Source organism: Leopardus geoffroyi, chromosome C2, assembly GCF_018350155.1.
Source record: "Leopardus geoffroyi isolate Oge1 chromosome C2, O.geoffroyi_Oge1_pat1.0, whole genome shotgun sequence".
Taxonomy (NCBI): Eukaryota; Metazoa; Chordata; class Mammalia; order Carnivora; family Felidae; genus Leopardus; species Leopardus geoffroyi.
In genome coordinates, this window is record NC_059333.1 from 75,017,652 (window position 1) to 75,042,985 (window position 25,334).

Genomic DNA, 25,334 nt, shown 5'->3' on the forward strand with positions numbered 1-25,334 from the left:
TATTATCAAAATATTCTTAATTTCATTTCTACTTACTAATAAAACAAATGGTTTACAGGAGGGCAAGACATATTTATGTTGTATGTTTATGTAACGTGCAAAGCTTAAGATTGCTAAGGAAAGAAGCGTATTGGTGCGATTAAAACCTTTTGATAAGATTTACCTTGAATACATAGTATGATGGCATTAGGATTCTGCATATAAGCTTTGCTGATACTGAAAATAGTTTCCTTTGTGTCAGGAGCCATGCCTGATGTCACAGTCTTGAAGAAAAAGGTTTTAAATGTCATTATACATGTTTTCCACAATAGGAACAAGATAAAATGTAAGTTTTGTATATACTTACATTAATCACACCTGGTAAGTCAACAAGCACCATCCTTTGCAGTCCGGGGCCTTTTACATTTAAGGATATGGTCTACTCAGGGAAACAAAACAAAAGGAAGCTAATTGTGGGGGGCGGTTTGTTAGGAATTTATTGGTGATAGGTGTTCTAAAAATTCTGTATCTCATCCATTCACAAAAAGTTACCCTTTCTCTGATCCTAAAAGTTAATCACTCTAGAAAATTACTCACAAATGATACATTATTTGGAATATTTAAAAAAAAAATCTGTCTTGAAACAGCTGTATTCTCTAAACATGAATTCTCTAAACATGAATGCCAATATCATGATTTATTTCCAATCATTTGGATTTCCATAAAACACTTTCCATAAAACTGTTAAAATGAACTACAACACTCACCTCAGGACTAACAGTACAGCCTTCTTTCACATTTTTCCTCATTCGGAGTTCTATTTCATGTCTTAGTGCGGCAAGCTATTAATGGAAAACAACAAAATCCTGTGATAATCCTCCTTTAACAAATATTCCAGTTAGTTGTCTTTCATAAGCTTATACACATTATCAAGTTACACACATGAACCTAATGTAAATTCTACTTACATCCTCCTCTTTGGTAAGATCAAACTCCCGAGAACTATCTTTAAACAAGGCTACGTGGTGAGGACCTTCACTCAGAGTGACCTGAAATTAACAGAAAATGGACACGCAACAGTGCATTTATAATTCACGTTGACTCCCACAGTGCTAACACGGCCTAGACAGGACCATTGCACTGCACGCATCAGGTCCCTTCGCAGCACACACCGGGAGCATCCCTGGGGGCTGTCAACATGGCAGCGCAGAGATCACAGAACTATTTATCTGTGTTGTCCATACATCTGTCACAAGTGTCATAATTTCCCAACAAGCCTGCGGCTACTCTTTCATGACTGAAAGTGCTGCTGCCCCTCTCCTTTCCCAGTTAATGGCTACACAGAGTACTGAGCACAAAACCATCAATCTAAAACTTGAAAAACAAAAAGAAAATCTTGCATTTAACCTCAAAGGTAAATTTAGGTAAAGGACAATTCATTTATTCAACTTCTATTTATTGAGGGCTAACTGTGCAAGTGTTGCAGGAGGGAAACAAAAAAGGGACCGTCCCTGGCTTAGACCTCACTGCTTCTGGGAGAAGTATACACAGAGCTGACACGACAGTATAGTAAAACCTAGGTGCACACAAAAGACAGTGGTACTGACCACAGAGGAACTAAGGCAGCCTTCGCCCAAGGAGTGAGTGATGTTTGCATAAGGAATTCTCTAACAATGCAAGGCCCTGTGAACAGGGCCTTCCTGAGAACTTCTAACCTTCACATTCCTTCCTTCCTTCCTTCTTTCTTTCCTTCCTTCCTTCCTTCCTTCCTCCCTCCCTCCCTCCCTTCCTTCCCCTTTCTTTCCTTCCTTTTCTTTCTAACTTTTCAAGCTTCTCTATAATGATCCAGTTTCATTTTTAAGATACAATTCCTTCTAGTGAGACTACCTAAAGCGGGCTAGATAACCAATAAAATCCAGCTGGTTGAAAGCATCAGAGAGCAACCACGGCAGCCTGAACTCAGTCCAAGACCCCCGAGGATGTTAGGGACACATTCTGATGGCTGTTTTCTCTCAGGGTGCTAGCAGATTTGTGGAACACGGTAGCACTGGAGAAAAGGTTACCAGTCTTACTGGATTGAGGAGATAAAATCAGAGATCAGGGTATCAAGCAGCCCTGAATTTAAGGTGCTAAAGCCCCAGAAAAAAATGGACAGCAGAAATGAATCTCCAAAAACCAAGCCCTACTTTTTGTGCACAATTGCCCCCTGTAAGGCATTTGCACATGTGGAAACAAAGCAGAAAGAAGCTGCTAAAAAGGCTAAGTCAAGATTTTGGCAACTTGTTTAGGAGAGACAAAAATTGAGTTCCGAGTCCATCAAGGAGAAGTCTTCTAGCAAATTCTAGAGGAGTAATGGTGAACTGGAAAAAAACAAAACAAAACAAAACAAAAAACCCAGCCTTTTATGTTTCAAGGGAATCTGTCCATGATTTACTCACCTGCCAGAAGAAAATTAACCCCTTCCTAAAATATAACATTGTCCACAGCTGCTAATTACAGTGCTGCTCACAATGCAGAAGCTAGGCTTACAATGTTTTTAGAGATGATTATAGAGCAAGGCATGAGGTGTAGTCAATTTCCCCCTACAATGGAAGTATTCCAAGTGCCCATCAATAGAAAATGGATCTATAAAGTTGGGTACACTCACACAAAACCATAGAGCAATGAAAAGGAAACTAGTTTTACACAACATAGTTGAGTTCACACCCAGACCCAAAACAGTGCACTCTGTATGGATCACACTAGACCGCTTCATTTCTGGAAGATTCTAGAATCAGCCTCATTGTCTATTCTGGTCTTCATTCTTGATGGTGTCAATTTTCCAATTCTCCAATTACTCTGTACCTGACTACCTGACGTAAAAGAAAACAATACGCAACCATACAGCTTCCCCTCAAATTTATGTCCACAGATCTTAATGGGGACCTCAGTATGGCTCAGCAACCCGATTATTTGTTTCTCTTGTCAACTCACTTCTGGCCTAGAAAGTCTTCCTTCTTAGCTCAATCTTTAACACTTTCTCCCTTCTCTTTACTTAACAGCTGATAATCTAGCCTCTTAGAGTCACTGAGCAAGGGGAAGTAAGCAGAAGGAAACTTGCACATATTCTACTTCATTGCCTCCACTGGTAAATTCAGCGGTCGATTCTCAGTCTTCACCCTCCTTGATCTGTCAGCAGCTTTCAACCTCGCTGATTACTACCTCCCCCTCGGTATTTTCTTGACCTGATTTCCACTACACTGCTGTTCTGATTCCCTCTAATACACTGGTAGCTCCTTCATAAGCTCCTTTGTTGTCTGCTCCTTCCTCAACCTCTTAATCTTGGGTATGCCCAGGACACAATCCTTCATCCTGTGTCTTCTCTCTCCTCACTTCCTTGGTGATCTTACCCAGTAAGATCATGGAGTTAAATATCACCTTTAGATATTTGATTACGAGTCCTAAATTTATGTCGCTAGCCCAGACCTCTCTCCAAATTTGTATCTCCAACTGCCTATTTGTTAACATCCCTTGCAAGTCCCAAACTCCTGATCTTCTTCCCAGAGCTAATTCACTCTACTCCAGACTTCCCCATGTCAATTACATGTGGAAATTTATTCAGGCCCAAAACACTGGAGTTGTCCTGACAACTGACTCACTCTCTCTCTATCAAGTATCTGAGGAAATCCTATTGATGCTGCTTTCAGAATAGATGCATAATCCAACCATCTCTTATCACCTTCACTGCTACTTCCCTGGTGTAAGAATCACCTAGACACTCCAATAGCTTCCCATGTGGTCTCCGTGGTTCTACCCATCTTGCTTATGTCTATTTTCAAAACAGTAGCCAGAGTGAGCCTTTGAAAAAGTAATATTGCTCTATTCAAAACCCTGGACTGCTTATTTTATTCAAAATAAAAACCAAAGTTTGCATGATGACCAACAAGGCCCTACTGATCTGCTTTCCCTTGCCTCCCACTATCCATACTCTGACCTCATCATTTGCTAATCTTAACTGTGCTCTAGCCACACTGGCCTCGAACACGAAAACCACCTAACCACCCCAGGGGCTTTACACTAACTTTTTCTCTGCCTGGAACACTCGTAGACTAGATATCCACACAACTTCTTCCCTCACTTAGTGCAAATCCTGGTTCAAATGTCACTTCTCAATGCAGTCTACCAACACCCTGGCAGCCTCATTTCCCTTGTCTGGCTCCACTTTTTTTTTTCTTTTTCTTTTTTTTTTTTTTTTTGGCAAAACACCCACCATCATTTAACATACTACATAATCTGGTCATTTATTCTGTTTACTATTTATTGTCTACTTCCTCTACTAGAACGTAATTATGGCAAAGATCTTTGTTTTGTTTACCAACACACTGCCTCAAACAGTGCTGGAATGTATTAAACGAGTCCCAGCCTTGTTTACCTCAAAGGCTTTGCTATTACAATCATTCCCTCTCTCTTACATCATTTTTACCTCTGAAACTAGATCATTACAATCAGTATATAAAAATCTCTCCCTTTACCCAACATATTTCCACTGTTGCTACCCCATTTCTCTACTCTTCTTACAGTAAAACTAGGAAATTTATATTTACTAACTCCACGGCCAATATTCCCATTCTCTTACTTAGCCTCTCACTAACCTCACATTGAATAAAATCTAGAGTCCTAACAATGAACAGCTCAGTGCAGTCTGACCCCACCATGCCTCTGCCCTCCTCTCCCATCTCTCTCCCCTCACCTGCCCAGCAACTGTCACAATGGCCTCCTGGCTGTGTCTCCACCGATTTCCACAACAGGAGTACTTCCCAGTCCTATGTGTCAGTCTTCTCATTTACAATTCTTCATTTCAACACAATGAACAAACTCGACGGAAGCTGCTACTTTCCTGAGGAGCTTCGCCCAGATGGCCTGCTGTCCTACCTTAACTGGAGAACGTGTCATCATCTCCCCAGATCCTCGAGGGAATATCCGCGCTTGGGCAATCATTTCCAGCACACTAGTTTTTCCAGCACTCTGATCTCCAACCACAACAACCTTATCACAGAACAAATAACATTTATTCACATTTAAAAAAAATGTTTATTTATTTTGAGAGAGAGAGAGAGAGACAGAGAGAGAGAGAGAGAGAGAGAGCAGGAGAGCGTGCACAAACGGGAGAGGGGCAGAGAGAAGGAGAGAGAGAATCCCAAGCAGGCTCTGCATTGTCAGCACAGAGCCCAACATGGGGCTCGATCCCATGAACCATGAGATCACGACCTGAGTCAAAATCAAGAGTCAGACACTTAAGTCACCCAGGCGCCCCAGAGTTTTTAATACAAACTTACATTTAAATAGATTTGAAATACTGCTGAGGTTTTTTTAGTCTTTTAAAATAGCTACAGCTAAATGATTTTGAAAACACCATCCAGAAAACAAAGATGGCCAAAATACATGTATGCCTATTGAAAATATAAACAGGAAAATATTAATTGGATCCATTATTTATAACTAAATTTTTATTAAAGACTTGTGCTAAGCAAAATAAGTCAGTCAGATATCATGATTTCACTCATATGTGGAATTTGAGAAACAACAGATGAACATAGGGGAAGGGAAGGAAAAATAAGATGAAAACAGAGGGAGGTAAACCATAAAAGACTCTTAAGTACGGAGAACAAACTGAGGGTGCTGGAGGGGAAGGGTGGGGGGTGGTGAGTTAAATGGCTGACAGGCATTAAGGAGGGCACTTTACAGCTGAGCACGGGGTGTGATGTGTAAGAGATGAATCACTGGGTTCTACTCCTGAAGCCAAGACTACACTGTATGTTAACTGACTTGAATAGAAACAAAAACAAAAACAAAAAAAACAAACAAAAAAACCCTTATGCTAATTAAACCACTACTTCTAAAACCATATCATTTCTGTTGTACACATCTTTTCCATAGCTAGTTTACTCTTTACAAAGACATTTTCAATTCTGTAAAATTAAATTTCCTTCACTAACTGAATCCACTATTCAGGTATTTTAGTACCATGGGTATTACAAATATATAATGGCAGATACCTGATAACCTTCCTTCATTACACATAAATTCAACGTGTATATTTATACAATGGGCCAAATGGGCCAGTGAACCAAAACAGCCAAACAACATTCAATGCTTAAGACATCATGTAGAACACATAAATAATATTATATAGGTAAAAGACATATGTCTCTGTTTATGTCTGTGTGTGGTGTGCACATATGTATATGTCTATATTGTGTGTCTGGGTATATATACACAGAACTTTTTTAAAACGTAAAGTGTTCTTGGGGTGCCTGGGTGGCTCAGTCAGTTGAGTGTCCGACTTCAGCTCAGGTCATGATTTCACGGCCCAGGAGTTTGAGCCCCGCGTCGGGCTCTGTGCTGAGAGCTCGGAGCCTGGAGCCTGCTTTGGATTCTGTGTCTCCTTCTATCTCTGTCCCTAACCCACTAGCATTCTGTCTCTGTCTCTCTCAAAAATAAATAAATATTATAAAAAACGTAAGGTGTTCTTTTGCTAATGAGCAAGTTCACTATGTATTAATTTTTCACTTACCCTTGGCAGATGATCTTGTGTATTGTAACTGGCGTCATAATCAGATAGAACATCAAGAACTTCAGAATACATGTCAATCAAGGACTTCTACAAAATTTTAAAAATTAGTATGAAACAGTGAACACATTAAAAAAAAATCAAATGTGTCAAGAGAAAAAAAGCTGATTAATCCAAAATGTGTTTCCATAATGACTGTATTGTTTTTTTCCAATTATATAAATACATATTCATAGTAAAACAGTGTGGCATGAAATTCCATTTCCCTCTTATCCATCTTATTTTATTTAGAGATATACTGATTTAATAAAGTACATTAACTGAGGATTTCCTAAGCTTCTAATGAAATGTTAAAAGAGGGACGTTATGGTTTAACACTGAAGAGCTAAAATAAATGCCCAACAAAGGAAGACCATTAACACCATAAGGCCAAACAAGGAGTCAAGTGACCAACTGCAAGGAAATCATCCTCTATCAAGTTTGGTATGTGGATCAGAGGGAGACACACAGAGAGGGTGAGAAACAGAGACCGAAGAAAGAATAAAAGTAGAGAAAAAAGTCACCAAGAAGACCGTTAAATCATTAAGAATGAGTACGTGTACTGTGACAACTGGGCAGATGAAGGAGTGAGAGCATCAGGGACAGACATCCTGCATTGTTTTTCTGTGTAGAACCAGGACAGAACATGGGACCCAGCAAACAATAAGCTTGAAGAAAGTATCTGATGAGTGACTCAACAAATAAGTAAAACAGGTGGGAAAAAAAGGGTTACTGTCAAGCACGTAATAATTAAAGACAAGTTTCAATGCAAGGTAGGAACAAAACGAGGGGCCTATGTTTTCTTGCAACTTATAACACCTCAAAGTAATTAAATGGAAAACAACTGCTATGCCCTCCACCCCAAAATAAAAAGTTCTTGAAATTTTCACTACCATTTCATTTTATGAGAGAAAATACTGTTTCTGAGGTGAACTCTATTAACACTCGGACATGACTTCCCTCAATTGCCACATGTGACTTGTGAATAAAGCCATGCTATTTATCTGTTTTATGCAGTCATGATTTAAAGTCAGAACTACTAATACATGTTGGTTAAACTAGTACTACTTAGCTTTGGACCTTGGCTTCAGAATACATGTCATGATTTATTGTAGGTTTGCTATACACAAATACTGTTTACTTACATGAGATAGAAGTTAAAAATATTACTTCAATTTAATTCAGCACATACAGCCTGGTTTAGTGGGCAATAATAAGATTTAACTTACCAATAATGGTAATTACCAGTGTGCTGATGGTCACAATCCCAGTATATACTTTTTTCCAACATTCTCTAAAATACCTAAGAAACCTTCCAGAAAAAAACGTGAATTCTTATAAAAGTGAGGAAAGTGAACTAATCATTCACTGGAAATACAAGTGTGGCAATGAAGCTAAGTCGTATCTAAATGTCCATCAACTCACAATTCTGATTTTATGCCGTAGAAATTAAATAAGCCTAAAGATAAACTGGCTATTTCAGAAAAATAAATTGATTCACAAGAAATGATTGCCTAGTATGAAACAAATGTCTGGAGACTATAATTTGTGAAATGTCTTAAGATAGGAAAGACTTCCCAATCTCCCAAGGATATCAAGTTAGAAAGAAAAGGATAGAACATATTACAGCTTTAAAAACGTACTGACTGAATGCACAGTGTGAAATGGCAAACTTCTGGAACTAACAAAATTCAAATAAACTTAAAATACCTTAAGCTTTCTGTGATGGATGCCTTTGTCATCTTTCTGTAATACTAATTTTCTTAATTCTTTGTTCTCTTTTTCTAATCGTTCCAAGATCCTCTGGTACTTTAACTGCAACAAAATAATACCATAATTACATAAGAAAAAGATGGGTTAATAACATAATTAAGTCTAAATTAAAATCTTCCAAATTCCTGAAGTCATATCTCCTATTTAAAATGAGCTTTTCATTTATAAAGCTTCTTTGAAAATGTTGGAAATAAAATAAATTATATTATCTCACACAAACAGTGGAATTCATTATAGTTTTCTATTATAATTTGGCATTTTATTTGGAAAATTCTTTGCTACTTACACTGAAGAAATTAAGTTATTTAAAAATACTAAAATGTAAGAATTTAAAGAAGTTCTTTTTTTTTTTTTCAACGTTTATTTATTTTTGGGACAGAGAGAGACAGAGCATGAACGGGGGAGGGTCAGAGAGAGAGGGAGACACAGAATCGGAAACAGGCTCCAGGCTCTGAGCCGTCAGCCCAGAGCCTGACGCAGGGCTCGAACTCCCGGACCGCGAGATCGTGACCTGGCTGAAGTCGGATGCTTAACCGATGTAAAATGATACAATGATAAAATGATATAGGGGCGCCTGGGTGGCTCAGTCGGTTGAGCGTCCGACTTCGGCTCAGGTCATGATCTCGCAGTCTGTGGGTTCGGGCCCCGCGTCGGGCTCTGTGCTGACAGCTCAGAGCCTGGAGCCTGTTTCGGATTCTGTGTCTCCCTCTTTCTCTGACCCTCCCCTGTTCATGCTCTCTCTCTCTGTCTCAAAAATAAATAAACATTAAAAAAAATTTTTTTTAAATAAATAAATAAAATGATACAAAATAACAATAACTAACAGTACCTGAGCATGTATTATGTGACAGGCCTGATACTGAATGTTTTAACAGCATTAGTGTCCTTAAGTCTTTACAGGAGACAAAAGTTAGGGGCCAGAGGTTAGGGACACTTGGTAGCCTATCCAAGGTCACAGAGTTCTCAATATAGGTCAGAGTCAAGAGCTTAAACTGTCCAAATTTTGGTTATGTTTCCGTGGCTGGAAATTATACATCAATTTTTAAAATACTGATATAAAAGCAGATTTAAAGAAGACTAATACATTGACAAATACATTTGACAAAACAAGACAGATTGTTTTGTCAAAGCAGATGCTTAGCTACACACTGTTCTTCTCAAATACACGTGATTCTTTCCTACTTGGTCACCTCAGTTGGTATAATATTACTTCTTGCCTAAACATTAACAACATTCAGAAAACTATTAAGAATTACTTCTCTCTCCAACCAGTAGAATGTTTACATCCAACTTATAATATCATGCCTTTTAAAATGGAAAAGAAGGGGCGCCTGGATGGCTCAGTTGGTTAAGCGGCCGACTTCGGCTCAGGTCATGATCTCGCGGTCTGTGGGTTCGAGCCCCGCATCGGGCTCTGTGCTGACAGCTCGGAGCCTGGAGCCTGCTTCAGATTCTGTGTCTCCCTCTCTCTGACCCTCCCCTGTTCATGCTCTGTCTCTCCCTGTCTCAAAAATAAATAAAACGTTAAAAAAAAATAAAAAATAAATAAAATGGAAAAGAATCCTTAGGAAAATTTTTAGATTGGTGTAATCTCCTCAGAATGAAGTAAATAAATGACAGGAAGTCAGGGCCCTGTCCTCAGAGAATGTTAAACTTGAGTCATATTTTAAAAAAGCATATTCTGCAGTAGGACTCTGTACTATGAAACAAGTAGAACTAGAGGCTAGATTCTACTATAAACTTTTTATTTTAAACACACTTATTCATTTATATGTAGTAACAATATATACAACAAAATTATGGCAGAATTAAATCTTTGTTGTCTAATATGTTAGCCACTAGCCACTATAGCTGCTGAGCACTTTGAAATGTGGCTAGTCTGAACTGAGATGTAGCATTAAGGGTAAAACACACACCAGATTTTTACAATTCAGTATTTAAATAAAACACCTCATTAACATTTTTATACTAATTACATGTTTAAAGGATATTAATTTGGGATCTACTGGGTTAAATAAAATACATTATTAAAAATATGTTACCTATTCCTTCTTACCTTTTTGTAACGTAAAAATTTAAAACTACACAAGCGGCTTGCATTATGTTTCTGTTGCATTTCAGTAATACAGATACCCCATGGCTTATTACATCAGGAATTTTTCATACAGTGTTTTTGCCAATACCGTGTGGCTGACACTACAAATCGCTCAAGTCAAGAGTTGATATCAATGGACATACAAGTGTGGTAGGATTTCCACTGGCTCATTTCTTTATAAATATGGAATTAATTTTGGGGTCTACATTTTCTGGGGATGGAACCATTCTTTGGTACAGGTGCCAATCTATAGCCATCCTGCAGAGACATGCTACTGAGTGGTCTTCCAAAGATCTAGACCAACAGTTCTCAAACTTAAGGATGCATCAGAATCACTTGAGGGCTTCTGAAAAGAAAAATTACTGGGTTCTACTTCTAGAGTGCTGATTCAGGGGGTCTAGGAAGGGGCCAATAATTTGTATTTCTAACAAGTTCCCAAAGGATACTGGTTGCTACTGCTCCAGAGGCCACATTTTGAGACCAATGATTCTTAAACTCTAGCTGAATTGAAGACTGGAATTGCCTGGCTGGGAAGTATTTAAAAATACATAGGGTGATGGCCAGAGCACAAGTGATTATATGGTATGGTCTGGCATAAAGATCAATGCATAGATATCAAGGAAATCAACCACAGATATTAAGAAAATCTGTGACCAAAAATATACTAATTGTTTAATTTTATCTAGGTTGCCCCTTGTATTTTTTTCCCCTAAAAAGAAAGCTCTTTAAAACAAGTTTTAACTTAAAACAAAACCTCAATTATTGTATATCATTGTTATCTATGTAAAATAACAATTATACTATATGTTATATACTACAGCTGTGTTTATATTACATTACAAAATAGTAATAATCATAATACTATAACTAATGATGAAGTGGGTGATAGGGCAATTTTGCACTAGAATATACCTACTCATCACACTGAATAGAACATGTCTTTAAAATAATAGTAGCTTTATAACCAACTATCGGAGAATAGATTTTCAAATTAGTGCCAGAAATACATTTAGAGAAGTCATTATCTGACTATTTTGGGGATTTAGAGAAGTAAAGGAAAAAAATACTGAGGGCTGACTAGAACTGTGGTTTCTTAAACTGTGGTTTCTTACTACTTACATTAATTAGCCTGTCAATGTAAATGTACAAGCATAGGTAGGTTTACATAAGGATGAGTCATTTTCCCTCATTTTTGTTTTTCATAGCAGTTTTTCTTTAAAATTAGAAGCACAAGATTCACTAAAAAACAGGTCTTTACACATAGAAGGAGTTAACCACACTTACCAAATTCCTTATCAATTTGCTTTTGCACTTTTTTTTTACATTTATTAATAAGCGTGTATCATCAAACCACTCCAAATTTTGCTTTCTTAAAAAAATTTCCACATCACCAAACTTAAGACTATAACATAAAGTCCCTGGTTCTTTCTACTCATCAGAATTACCTGAGTATGCAGAAGTTCTTCTTGAAGCTGGTCAATTTTCTCTTTGTCTGTAACCTAAACATTTAAAATAAATTAATTTTATTTCCAGAGAAATGGATTTATGTAAAATGGGCACTAAGTTAAATTTTTTGAAAAGTATTTTTGAAAATAAATACTGACTTCATCTGCATATTTGATCAAAGCACATTTTAAATCAAGTGATTAATGAATAAAGTAAAAAAAAAAACTATATTCACTACAATTGCTCATCAAAATTTCCTAACTGTATTCATAAGTAAAAGCCTTAAAAAGCAATCACTTTCAGGATGCTATTCTAGTGATTTCTGATGAATGAGTTGTTATAAAATGAAGAGACCAACACACGGTCACTACCATTTTCGTAGGCTGTTTTGTTCTCAAGGACAGGCATTTGATGCTTGGAGAAAAAGGGCACAGATACCTACAGAATGTGTTCAGGGAACTTATACAGGTTAGGCTATCATTTATAGCTACTGACGAAATTCATTGGTCATAGTGATATTTTAAGCATATATTACACCTTTCTATTCTATAAGTAGGGAAGTATTTAATAAATGCAAAGACCCTGTATTTTCAGAGCTTTACATGGAGCCTGATGCTGGTTTTTAAATTCAGTTCCAGTACAAGATCTGCTAACCCATAATACAGTCAATGCATCAGTAGCAATAAAGTTGAGTAAAGCAACTAAAATTGATTGAAATATAAAACAAAAGTAGGATAAAATCTACAGCTATTGTGGAAACTACTTCCAATTGTTATTAATGCTGATAACTCTAAGATAAGATGCCCCAAAACAACATAGAACTTTATTGCATTATCAGACTATAGTCACAGTACAATTCTAAATATGAAACGCAATGATCAATTTTAATTAAAATGATGTCAATTATGGCAAATCCATGTAACTGTGTTTTGACTCCTTGGTGAGGTGAAGTTGTCATACTCAGTCTTTCAAAAGAATGATCTAATTTCTAATAATCAAAACTTGCAAACATGAATTTATTTCATAGGAGACAAAACTCAAGGTAAAATTCATGTAAGTCCTTGTTCACTTTCATTCAATGGCTATTCAAGCAATCAAGATATCATGGTAGCAAATATATACGAAAAAATTTTAAATGATTTGCTTCTTGAGGTAGATATTAGTAACTCTTAATCCTTACAATAAAAATTTATTTTGCAGTTTTAATTCCTATTTCCAAATACTTTCTCAAAATAATCCTCAAATTTCTTGTAAATAAAAATGACAATGCTTGCTACAAATGGTAAGTATATTATTTTTTCCTTAAAAGTCTATGCCTAAAAATATCCAAATATGATTCAGTAATTAGAAGAAAAGAGAATATAAAACAAATTTTGTATTGCTGTTTTCTCATTCTTATATAGCAAGCAGACACTTATGAAGAGAACTTTTCTCATTTGATTGTGTTCGTATAAAATGGACAAGAATTATTAATAGTCGCCTAAAATGTGAGGAAACAAGCAAGTTGGGGAGGAACCAATAACCCAAAGAACAAAATCTTGAAGACTAATGAAGAAATAAATTCTTCCATATTGTTTTCATGTGGCATGCCATCATACTGTAATAATGCACTCATAAAAATGTTATGCATATTAAATTCTCAATTCATTTTAAAAGGTACTTGGATTCTGTTCCATTAAATGCTCATCTGACACTAGCTAAATTAGTATGAAATTATATAAACAGTATTAGCATAAACTGTTTTAGTTTTGAATGTGAATATTTCATGACTTCATGCAATATGTCCTTAATTACAATAGAAAATCCAGTGTTAGTCTACATCTGGGGCAAGAGTTAAGAAACTAATACAATTACACAAAAAGTTAGAATGCTTACTGTAAGCCAAGGACTATAAAAGGCTAACTCGGTAATTTGGTAAAATAAAAAGGGTATATAAAAGGTTAAAAGGATATAAGGTTACTAGAATATTACAAATAACAATCTTTATGCTAATATTAGAATTTAGTAATGATGACTGTTAAGATTTTTATAAATTCAGATTTTTAGGAGTATTTAGATTTATCACTTGCCCTTTCTGGCACAAGTGTTAGGTATGACTCATGCACAGTTTTATCAATATGCTTCCTATCTGCTTGGTTTAATGGAACATCAAAATCAACATCGTATTAAAAGACAGGTGGTGGTGGAGTCAAGAATTAGACCTCACATTTTCTAGGAAACAAGATGAAAACCTTTAGGTTTACAAGATAAATATTAAAGATACCGAGAAGATATTTTTACATATTTTCTTAAGGGAACAGCACATGCTATTTTTCACGTATCACTTACTCAATATCTTAACTGGCAGTCGGTATATTTAACGTTGATGCACTCTGCTGGTAAAATTCAGCTACTTACGACAGGAGTTCAGTTCTTGCCCTGTTGTTTAACATACTGTTTGCATTATGAAATTTAAAACTCACCCTGACAGAAATGGGTATCAATGGTCTTGAAACCAGAACTTTTCTACAATTCCAGGGCTGTGAAACTGATGGAGAAAGAGCGGAATCCTCCGCAGAAACAAGCTAAAGCTGAAAGAGAAAAACCTTTACTAGCTCCTCACAAAACCAAGCCTGATTTTTAAATTTTAAGTATTTCTTCCTACTAAGCCATTGCGGCCATTCTGAAATAGCAAAATACACATATAAGGGACTCGCAAACATTTCCATGTACGTGTACGTCCCTGCATGAGCTACAGGGACAGTTTATTAGCTGCTACTATAAAAAATGAAGGCCTACTTACATTTCAAGAAGGTAAGGAAGGATGATTAAAAATCAACAAGAAGCTGTGGCTTTGTACCTCAAGAAAACCTCACACACCCAGAGGAATGCTATAAATCTCATGAATTAAGATTGGGATCATGAGGACAGTGAAGGGCTGAAAAGTCACCTGTGTACCAACTACAGGGGGAATCGGGGAAAGATGCAGTAAGGGGTATGACACCATCATAGAAGAGCAGGAATTGTTTTTAAAGTTCCATTTACTTTCACACAACTCCAAAGTGGGCCAGACTGTTTGGTGCTCTCCTAAGTATGCCTTAATAAACAAAACAGACGGAGGTACAGTCCTATCAGCTGCTATTTTACAAAAGGGGAAAATGAGGAATAAAATGGTTAAATGAATAATCTGAAAATATCAGAAATGAAATGGTATCACTACACCTGAAAGCAGGCTAGAAAGTAGACCTCAAATGAACATCAAACTTGGGCAATGTAGAAAACGAACATTATTGGGGCGCCTGGGTGGCGCAGTCGGTTAAGCGTCCGACTTCAGCCAGGTCACGATCTCGCGGTCCGGGAGTTCGAGCCCCGCGTCAGGCTCTGGGCTGATGGCTCAGAGCCTGGAGCCTGTTTCCGATTCTGTGTCTCCCTCTCTCTCTGCCCCTCCCCCGTTCATGCTCTGTCTCTCTCTGTCCCAAAAATAAATAAACGTTGAAAAAAAAAATTTAAAAAAAAAAAAAAGGAAAACGAACATTATTCACTACTAATATCCCTTAAAACGTCAGGTTCAAAAGTATATTGATAATCTTAAACTGTATCTTAAAATCTTAAAATGGAAGGCAGATCTATGGGACTCATTTCAAATTCTTTTACCATTATGAAAAAACAAGAACAACTTGCAGCTAGAGCTATCCATATTTCTAAGTAACATACCAGAATATAGTAGTTCCTTTGCCTTCTTTCTGTAACAAAGCTAAGGAACAGATGGTTTGCTTTAAGCATCCAATTTGTTAGAATATTTAAATGGCACTTCAACAAAATACAGAACAGAGAATGCTAAAGCACCATTTAAAATAAACCCTTCCTTGGTTTAACACATCTACTTTAACTTAACCAAACAGGAAAATAACTTATTCTCTGTTTCCACCTATGTTGTTCGCTCACTGAAAGCTAAATATACAGGAGTTGATTCCACAGCCCTGGAATTGAGAAAAGCCAGGAAGTGACACTGAAAAGATAAATGAAGCTATGAGGCATACTCTCAAATATTACCATCACCAAATGCGATAAGGTTAGTAAGCAAATTTATTGCATTCAATCATTATCTATAGTATTCGGTAACTTCAATATCAGAACCTACAGGAACCTAATTAAATGGCTGAATTTCTTTTCCTGAATAAAATCTGTATACGACTTTAAAACTTTCCTGATCTAATATATGCAACATAATTAAGCTGATGTCAAGATCTCAGAATATAACTTTAAAATCATTACATTCATTTCATTTTGACTCAAGCCCCTTCAGAACATTAACCTTGAGATCTACACCATAAGATCATGTAACAGCTGAAAGCATACTTTTAAGGACTTCTTGACTGTACCAATAACCAAACATTTATATAGATTTATGCTGACTTTTATTAGAATCTGTTTTTTAGCAACCTCAATTATATCAACTTTCCAATGTTCAATCCTTCAGTCATCCGAGGTGAAAATTTATTTGTGCTGACTTCACAACTGTGGAAAAACTTAATGACTTGATCAAGGTATATAAGAATAATTTTGCCCAAAATTTACATCAAAACAGTTTTCTTCTGTAAGAAATAACAGTATTTTCTGCTGAATTCATTTTACTAAAACTATAATTTTCATTATTTAAATAATTTAAATTGTGGTCATCCACAGTAATCCCTTACATTTTAGAAATGAAAACTTGGGAGAACCACAGATAAGTGGGCTACAAACCTAGGATGACTCAATAACTGGACCAAGTAAATCACAATTCATAATTCTTTTCTAAATACAAATCCGTGCTCCCTCACAGATCATCTCATTTCAGAAAATAAATCCTATGTTTAACATTTTGGATTTGCTTATCCACTCTAGGAAAGTTACATATTTGTATTATATATCTTTCAAATTTTTATTTTGTCAAAAATAATTACTCATAATTGGAGTCCATGAAGGTATTAAGATGACATGATCTTGGCTGAAATGGCTGATTAGTGTGAACACGTCAGTAGCCCCCTTAAACCATCCATCACCTTGCGCTTCTGTTGGGCATAGCTTGTGCTATATTGGCCAGCGGCTCTGCGCGCTTCCTCTTCATGCTCTTGAATTTGCTGTTGTAAGAGAATGAGCTCACCAAGCAGACCCTGCCATGAGTTTACAATGAGGAGAAGAGGAAAATTGGGGAGGAGAACAATGTTAAACCAAAGGGCACAAGCAAGGAACAGATGTAAGTTAGGGAAGAAGGGACAGCTTACAACAAAAATGGAAACGCATTTATGTACCTTTAGAAAGCCACCATATAATAGGGCTCTGTACCACATTTCCATTTTTCCCCTCAGTAAAATTAGATGTCTCAGAAATATAAAACAGCAGAGTTTAAAAAGTGAAAAGAAAATGCAATGTGGCTGTCGGCTGAACAAAGTGAGCCCGATGTATAATATTAATATACAGTAAAACCTAGACTAACTGGAATGCTCAAGGAAAGTGGCATTGCAGTTAACAACTGATTACCTCAACCCTTAGTTTTGAATTGCCAATATGAACTAGTGTATGCCTCTGACTTGAAACATAAGGGGGAAAAAATCTTTTAATTGTCCACCATAATTCTCATAAAACTGAATGGAGAATACATCATTATTAAATTATTATTATGTATTTGTTCTTTGATATCTGATGTCTTCAATTAAAGACCATAGCCCCTCAAAACTATTAATTTGAGTTTCCAAGCATCAAGTTAATCAAGGTTTTACATTAATTCATATATTCTACATGCCTATACATACAAGCTTATCTGACTAAAATTTAGCTTTTTTTTTTTTTTTTTTTTTTTGCAAATTAAGAAATAATGTTTGAGGCACTGTTTTAACTTTATACAACATAAAATAAGTAGTCTGACTGAATTTTCACTTTTTATGAGCTGTTTTGACATTCAGTAAAAATAGCCTCTAAGAATATAAGAATATATCAATTACTAGAGCAAAAGCACTATAAAAGAACATAGTTAGGATTTGGAAATAATACAGTTATTATGAAAATTTAAAATGAAACAAAACCTAGTTTGGACCTGTGTACAACACAATCAACATTTATATGTTTATAATTCATTCCACTTAAAAATCATGACATGCTAACTAATGTAATTTTTATCACAATGTATTTACATGTGGCAGAATACCCAATACATGTCATTTTCTGTATAGTATTTTTAATTGCTGGCCTATTAGATAATAGCCCTCAAGAAATGACAACAGAGAAAAAGACAACAAAGAATTGAAAATGTCACAAGCCTAATATTTTCTCAATTAGACACCTCAGTGAATGAAGTCACTATTTAATCTGCACAGGAAGAGTGTTCTGGGAGAACAATGAACTCAATTTTTACCAAGTTATAAAAATAGAGCTAGGAAAACTAATACTCATTAAAATAACCTACATTGAGAGTTTCAAATAGCTTCAGAGCTTTTTAAAATAATTGCCCAAAATATTACATTTTATATAATACAACTAGGAAGTTTCTTGAAATACTGGTTAACATTACATTCAAATTTTAATTAGTAGACTCATCCAGGGGCTTAATAACTTACTTTATTAAGCCAAAGACTTCTATAAATAAAAGATTTCCAGAAAAGAAGCAAATACAAATAGGATAGCTACTATTATAGTAAAGCATTTTAAATTAAGGGAAAGTATTAGCATATAATTTGGGGAATTTTTGTTTGACTCTTAGTTTTAATACATTAGGCCATGCCAACAATAATGAAACTGGATGACTTACTATAAATCAAAGGATGAGACTAGTTGATATTTCTGTATGACAAGTGAGAGAACATCAAAATGGCAAGTAACACAACTGAACTGTCAACATCTGTTTCCAAATTCAATAGCAGAAAATATATTTATAAAAACCTGTGGCTACCTTTAAAGATATCTCTTTTAAGTTAATACTTTATGGTCTTTGATATATCTATCAAAGAAAGACAATGCCAACTCACTACCCTCATCATTTACCTAATTATCTGTCATTTTTTCATTTTCTGTATCATTGCTCTTCATGAAGCAGAAAGAATAATAATCAAACTTATTTTTAGTCATTTACTATAACCACTTCTAATCATCCGAGTGTTTAGATATCTCAAAGTAATACCCTTTTAAAGGTTTCCTGTGCTGGCTTATATAGTAGTGTACCTGGGCTTTAATTAACATACCACCAGTACTCTATAAGATGTCAAAGTACTGAGCAAATATTCCACATTTCTTAACTATGCTTGCTGGTCTATCAGGTACAAGATTCTTTTTTACTCACAGCTTAAACATCCTTCCCTAATCCATTGCTTCTATCTACATACAAATTATATGGCTAATACTTAATATCTATTACATTGTAAGAAAACACCCTCTTTCTAGTAACACTTCACTTTCCTTCCAAGTCTGTTACTGAAGCACTGTTATGTGAAGATAGCTGAAATTAACTGTTACCTCCTAAAAAGAAGTAGGAAGAAAACAAGAATTAGACACAGAGAAAACTATTCACACTATATTACATGACTAAAGGAGGTTACCTCTATTCAATTTTGGACATCAAATCTCACCCTAAATACTGAGTGATGGGCTACAGGCTATACAGCTTCTGAGCTAAGGCCATGTGGAATAAGGAAGGGAAAGAAATGTGTGTAACTGCTATGCAAGACACATTCCTTAAACAGACAAAATATAATAAATATCTTCCCAAGCTCAGATAGTTTTCTCTCAAGAAACAGCATGTAATTATGTTAAAATCATATGCATTAAATATAAAACATAGTAACTGTAAATAATGATAAACAGTAAAAATAAACAACAACTACAGATGATACACTCTCTCAAGAGTTATTGCCAATTTGACACCGCAGCTCTTACAGTCTCGTATTTCACATACAGTATTGTCAGACTTTTAAAAAATTATAACATCAGGTCAAGAAAATCAGTGATAACTCCAAAAACCAAAATATCAACTGAATACACTGTGAAAATCTAAAAGTTAATGAGTTTGATAGGAAAGTTTTTAAGACACTTTAAAATTATTTGTCATTTATATGTGAACATATTTAAGACACTATATTTTTAACAGTATTTTAAACATTTATAGCAGAGCTGGATCCTTATCCTGTTCGTATATTTATCTAGCACCTAGAATAACATCTGACACTTTAGGTATGTGTTACAGCTGATACCTAAATTAGGGCTGAGCACATGTTTGCTCCTTGAATGAATCAAATTATGACCTACTTTTACCTAATAATGCACACAAAGTTTCCAGTATAAAATCCAAATTGGGTTTCTGAACAAATGTGTATTCTGTAAATAAGCTACACATCAGCCCGATGATCTATTTTCCCAGTTTTCACAGTCCTCAGAACAGACTCCACGGAAATTACGGGGAGGAAATTAATCAAATAATGTTAATAGGCAATTAACTGATGGAATAATTCAAATTGTAAGGCAATAATGATCATGGTCATCAACATCACCTTAATTTTTATTATGTGCAGATTTTGTGCTAAAGGGCTACAAAACTCTCAAAACAATCCTATCCAGTAGGGTTCCCCCTTCTACAAAAGAGGAAATCAGTAACTCAAAGAGTTTGATCTTTTTCAAGATCACATAGCTCAGAAAGCAGGAAGGACAGGATCTGAATGCAGACAGTGTGACTACAGTTTACACCTGATACCATCCTGTTGACACGATGGTCTAGCTATTTCCAAAGTGGCTTTGATCCCATCAGGTTCAATCCACATTTAAAAAAAGAAAATGGTAACAGTACAACACATCAGAAGGCATATTTGAACTACTAAGAAGATGGGCTGCCTGAATAGTCCACAGAGACCTTAAAGCCTGCAAACCTAAGATACCTGGCCCTTTAAAGAAAAGTGTGCCAACCCTGCTTTATTAGTTTTAAAAGTAACTTGGGTCCAGAAAAGAACTTTATGAAAGTGAAGACTTCTTTCCCCTTCCATTCAAAAATACTCCTAGGCATTAAACTACTTTTCAAAATTTGAATAATTCTATTTGATTAGTTAAAAATAACTATTTTCCTATTTTACCCCTCCCACTAATACATAACTCTGCTCAAGGTATTTATGGCCAACTGAAAAAGGTCAATTAATGGATAGCAGAAGGAAATACATCTTTCCATTTGGATCATCCACCTTGCTTCAGTTCAGAAATACCATTTCTTATTTTAATACTTGGACAATTTCTACAATGGATAATTTTGAGATGAGCAAATCAGTCTATTACCGATAGTTACTATCAATATTACAACTTCTGCCAAATCCTTTTGTTCTAAATTGTCACCTAAAAACAGTATTATGTACACAGTATATACTTACTTAATGTTTCTTAAATGACATAAAAGCACAGTGTGCTTATGAAGCAATAGAATAAGATTGCCTGGTTTGCCATTCCACTTTTTTTCAGGCAGATTTTCCTGGCTTTTCTTCCTCTGATCCCTCTGCCTCCCAACTACTACACTGTGGTGCACAAGTGGGTTGGCTTCCTGGCTAAGAGTCTAACCTAGTACAGTTGCTACTTAGCTGCTCAGGAAACAAGTTTACTGATCTGTGGTTACTTGATGATATTGGTTGTGAGAATTTCATTTTGCCCAGGTTACTACAGTATTTGTTGCATGAGGAGTCCTAGAAATGTAAATCCTACTTAAGCAACACTGCTTCATTACAGTTTAGAACACCAAGCACATGTACCACTGTCACATTCTTGTTCTCCTCAGTAGGTGCCCAATATCAAAGGCCAAGAGAAATTCACAGGTGATCAGATCAAAACACCTATTATATAAAATTTGGGGGCCTACCAGTTGGCATGAATGAAGTTCATTTACTTCAATTAGCCTCTCTTTTGCTGTGTCAATTTTGCTAAAAGCTCTGCTTTATCCTAGGTGTTCTGAGGACAGAGATTTTATGACAGAAATAGGCCATTAAAGAATGTAAACCAAAGTAAATAGTGTTTCCTCTGGCATCTGTTTTCATTCTTTAGAGTATAATTAATGGAACTAAAATGGTTATGGAAGGCTTCACGAAGGGGACAACAGAGCTTAGGCTTTAAGGATGAGTAAAAATTAGAAGAGGGAAGACAGAGATTTCAGCTGGGAGGTACAAGAGAAATAAAGCCACAAAAAAGGAATTAGCATAACATGTAAAAAGGAAGAACTTTAATTACTGTCTAATAATTATATTTAAAATAATAATTCCACCCTTCATGATTTGGACTTTTAAAAGGTCCTTCAAATATTTTCTATAAACTATAAATGTATTTGTAATCTTCAGAATGACCATGTTGCTTACTTCTGTGAAATGTTCATGAGCTATCAGAAACATGATAAAACAAAAGCACAAATATAATTTCTCATTTAATTTGCACTAGAACAGACAATCTTACCGAATCTAAAACAGATGATTCACTAAGTGGTCCTGTCACCTGTCTGTGTTATGATCAATATAAGGAAACCTACAGATTTATAAATTATTCATTAAAATAGGCTCACCACTTCAATTTTCAATTTGCCTTCAGGTAATTCTGAAGGTCTCCAGGTCTCAAGGATATTATTCAGTTCACGAAGGGCTCTAATATTTTTCTCCAGTGGACACAAATTTTAAAATTTCTGATTAACGGAAAACATTCCTTGAAAAGTGTTTTCAATATTTTTCCAGTTTTTAATTTACTGATAATACATACCAGAACTTCTGGTCAACATGATAGACATACCTACTGTCTACAAACTGAATGGATATAGATCCAGACAAAGTCAAAGAAACTGATGTTTATGTTAGCTGGTGCAGTATTATGCAGAAATACATGTCTTCTGCTTTTTTAGACTTTCTGAAGACCTCAATTACAACTTTTCCAGAGTGCCCAAAAGTCTAGTGACCCCAAACTGGGAGCCACAGGTAGTCAGGTCACAGTGTTATCCATTCTGTTGGACTCAACTCAAACAATCTGACATGTGTGTGCTCTCAATTCTATCACTCTCGCTTCAGTTGACTTCGCAGGTCCTAACTTCTTCTACCTGCCCACACTCTCCACATGTGTTCTTCTATCCGAAAGGACAAATTTCCTTTTTTAGTTCTAGTTGTAGAAATGTTTTCAGTTTATTACTTAAAAAAGAAAAAAAAAAAAAAGAAATCGGATTCACATTTACTTTTACATTTCTAGTATAAATCTGGCCAGAAATTTTGGTACAAACCAGACAACCATTAAGCTAATGCATGACTGCTTAGTGTATTCAAACTCTAAATACCACCTTCTATCTGGGACTCTCAGACAACATTCTGAACCATCAAAAAAATATCAACTAATCTCTGGATGTCATCCTACCACCTGTGACCACTACTCAAATTTTCAAACTTAACATTTTAGAGTAATTTCAAAAAGGCTTTTGCGAAGAAAGTCTCTCCTTCCGTGCTCACATTCAGCCATTAATTTGTAGATAAGTCTACTAAAGTCAGTTTATTTGCATCTTGCCTGAGTGGTTCATCATCTTCAAGTATTACAGATAAAAGTCAAGCCTTGAAACACATAATGCTGCACATTAACAGAATTTAAAACCACCAGTTGAGGCTGGAAATACTTTTCTGTATAGTAAATTTTTATACTAGCATTGACTACAATTTAACTTAGCCTGTATTGAAAACAGCCTAATTAAAACTCTAGATTTAGTAATAATTGCTAGGTTTTTAATGGGCAACATAATCATCATAAAGTATGAAAAAGTTAAAAGGAAATAGTATATGAGGGTATTTACCTTCAAGTAAATTATGAAATAAAGCAATAAATTTGCTTTCATGTCTACTGTATAAAATAAAATCTGTGAATATAATTAAATTCCCAGTGATCCACTGTCTTCTATATTGCAGAGCTACTCATCATTTGTCAAGTATTCATTCAGCACTTTCGCAGGATTTTAAAGAAATTATGTGAGTTAGACCCTGAAACAGGTTTCTCATTCACCAAAGTGATCCTAGACCATACCAGAGAATACCAGAGGCAGACCTCGCCTACCTTATCTAGGCAAAAAGAAACCACACCGCTAATCCTATAAGAGAGCTTCCTTTCCCCCTTAGATTAGTGCCTCTCTACATATAAAATCTACCTGCATTAAGGGCCAAGTCTTTGGTTTGAAATAAGCTGTGCATAATAGGCTAATTTCTATTAAAACTTTTCCCCCCAGTAGCATGAATAGTCAAGTGTTCCTTTGGTTAAAATGCCAATGGAAAAGGTATCAACTTAAAAGGCAAACACATGTACACACATACACACATACACACACATTTTAAAATAAGTTTTCTCCAAAAGAAAGATCTAGTTAAAAGGCAAGAGAAAAATCTTTTGAAATACTAGAATTTAAACTTGGAATATCATGTAAAAAGTTCAAAGATAAACTTTTTATCTTTGAGAGAGAAGGAAACCTATACATAGAAAGTATTTTCTTTCCACTTTCAAAATAAACATAAAATTATTTCCTTTCAATTTACAAAAACCATAACTTTCAATATAAAAGCTACATACTCCATACTTAATTTTTAAATGTTCATAGAACATGTTTTTCAAATATTTACCTACATTTTTTTTTAAGAAAAACTTGCAAGGAATCAGTTAACTTACCAATTCCAAAAGATGAAAAAATGAAGACTAAGAAAATTAACATATGAATATAAATAGAGCAATGAATGTGTTATTTTAATTAGCAATTCTCCTAAAACTTTCATATGGATTTTAACACAAGTATTGAAATTAACACACCCTAAATAACTCCAAACACAATTGCTATTAATGTCACAGAATCAATTTATCCCCTAACAACCCATTTCCTACTCCTTTAATATTTCCCTAAGCGTATGCCATGAAACATTAGTCCCTAAAATACATTTCACAAAAAAGGGTTCTGTTGCTAAATAAATCTGGAAAACTCTGTACACTTTGACTTCTCCTGGGATTTATAATACACATAAGTATGTGAGGTCTGAGAAATCCCAAGGAAAAGAAAAGCCTGCTTGTTTTATTTATATCAGCTTTCCCACACATATTTAACAACAAGACCCTTTGTTGAAGCCAATCCTTGAAACTAATATTTCACAACATATTTGAAGGCAATGGGCTTCTCCAATTATATTTCCAGAACTGTCACACAATACCTTTCACTTTGTACCAAGATTAACAACACCTCTACTTAGATGCTTTTATATTTGCTCCTCAGATGTTACCATTTTCAAACCTTTCATGTAGGTGAAAACTTTTTTTTAACTCTTCAGACTACCTGTGTGAAGAATTCTCCCTTATACTTACCTTTCTATAATGCTTGTCACTTTCAGATCCGTGATCTGTTGCTCTGAATGCTGTTTCTCCAGGTGAACCTTAAAGATAAATAAGCAGTCCTTTAAATTCTCCAGTGATATCAACAGCCGAAATTCC

The 25,334-nt window shown here is 35.4% G+C and overlaps 1 protein-coding gene and 1 long non-coding RNA gene across 8 annotated transcripts in view; both read right to left on the reverse strand.

Annotated features, from left to right (window-relative positions):
* OPA1 (OPA1 mitochondrial dynamin like GTPase) overlaps positions 1-25,334 on the reverse strand; it is an 85,885-nt gene that overhangs the window by 50,163 nt on the left and 10,388 nt on the right. For 5 of the 7 annotated variants that reach the window (XR_006718418.1, XR_006718419.1, XM_045502571.1 and 2 more), the window contains 10 exons: positions 25,209-25,276; positions 16,907-17,017; positions 11,882-11,935; positions 8,279-8,383; positions 6,533-6,619; positions 4,891-5,004; positions 948-1,028; positions 747-821; positions 347-418; positions 164-263 (listed from right to left, as the gene is read on the reverse strand). Coding sequence is in view for 5 of the 7 variants with exons in the window: in XM_045502571.1 (XP_045358527.1) it covers positions 164-263; positions 347-418; positions 747-821; positions 948-1,028; positions 4,891-5,004; positions 6,533-6,619; positions 8,279-8,383; positions 11,882-11,935; positions 16,907-17,017; positions 25,209-25,276 (867 nt within the window). In the remaining 2 variants the exon portion in view is untranslated. The remainder of the gene's footprint in view (positions 1-163; positions 264-346; positions 419-746; positions 822-947; positions 1,029-4,890; positions 5,005-6,532; positions 6,620-8,278; positions 8,384-11,881; positions 11,936-16,906; positions 17,018-25,208; positions 25,277-25,334) is intronic. The other 2 variants (XM_045502573.1, XM_045502572.1) reach the window with 1 other exon arrangement.
* Positions 17,670-24,372, reverse strand: LOC123611078. Its single transcript, XR_006718421.1, has 2 exons — positions 22,411-24,372; positions 17,670-19,352 (listed from the first exon to the last, which is right to left on the reverse strand). It is a non-coding gene; the product is annotated as an uncharacterized LOC123611078 (long non-coding RNA).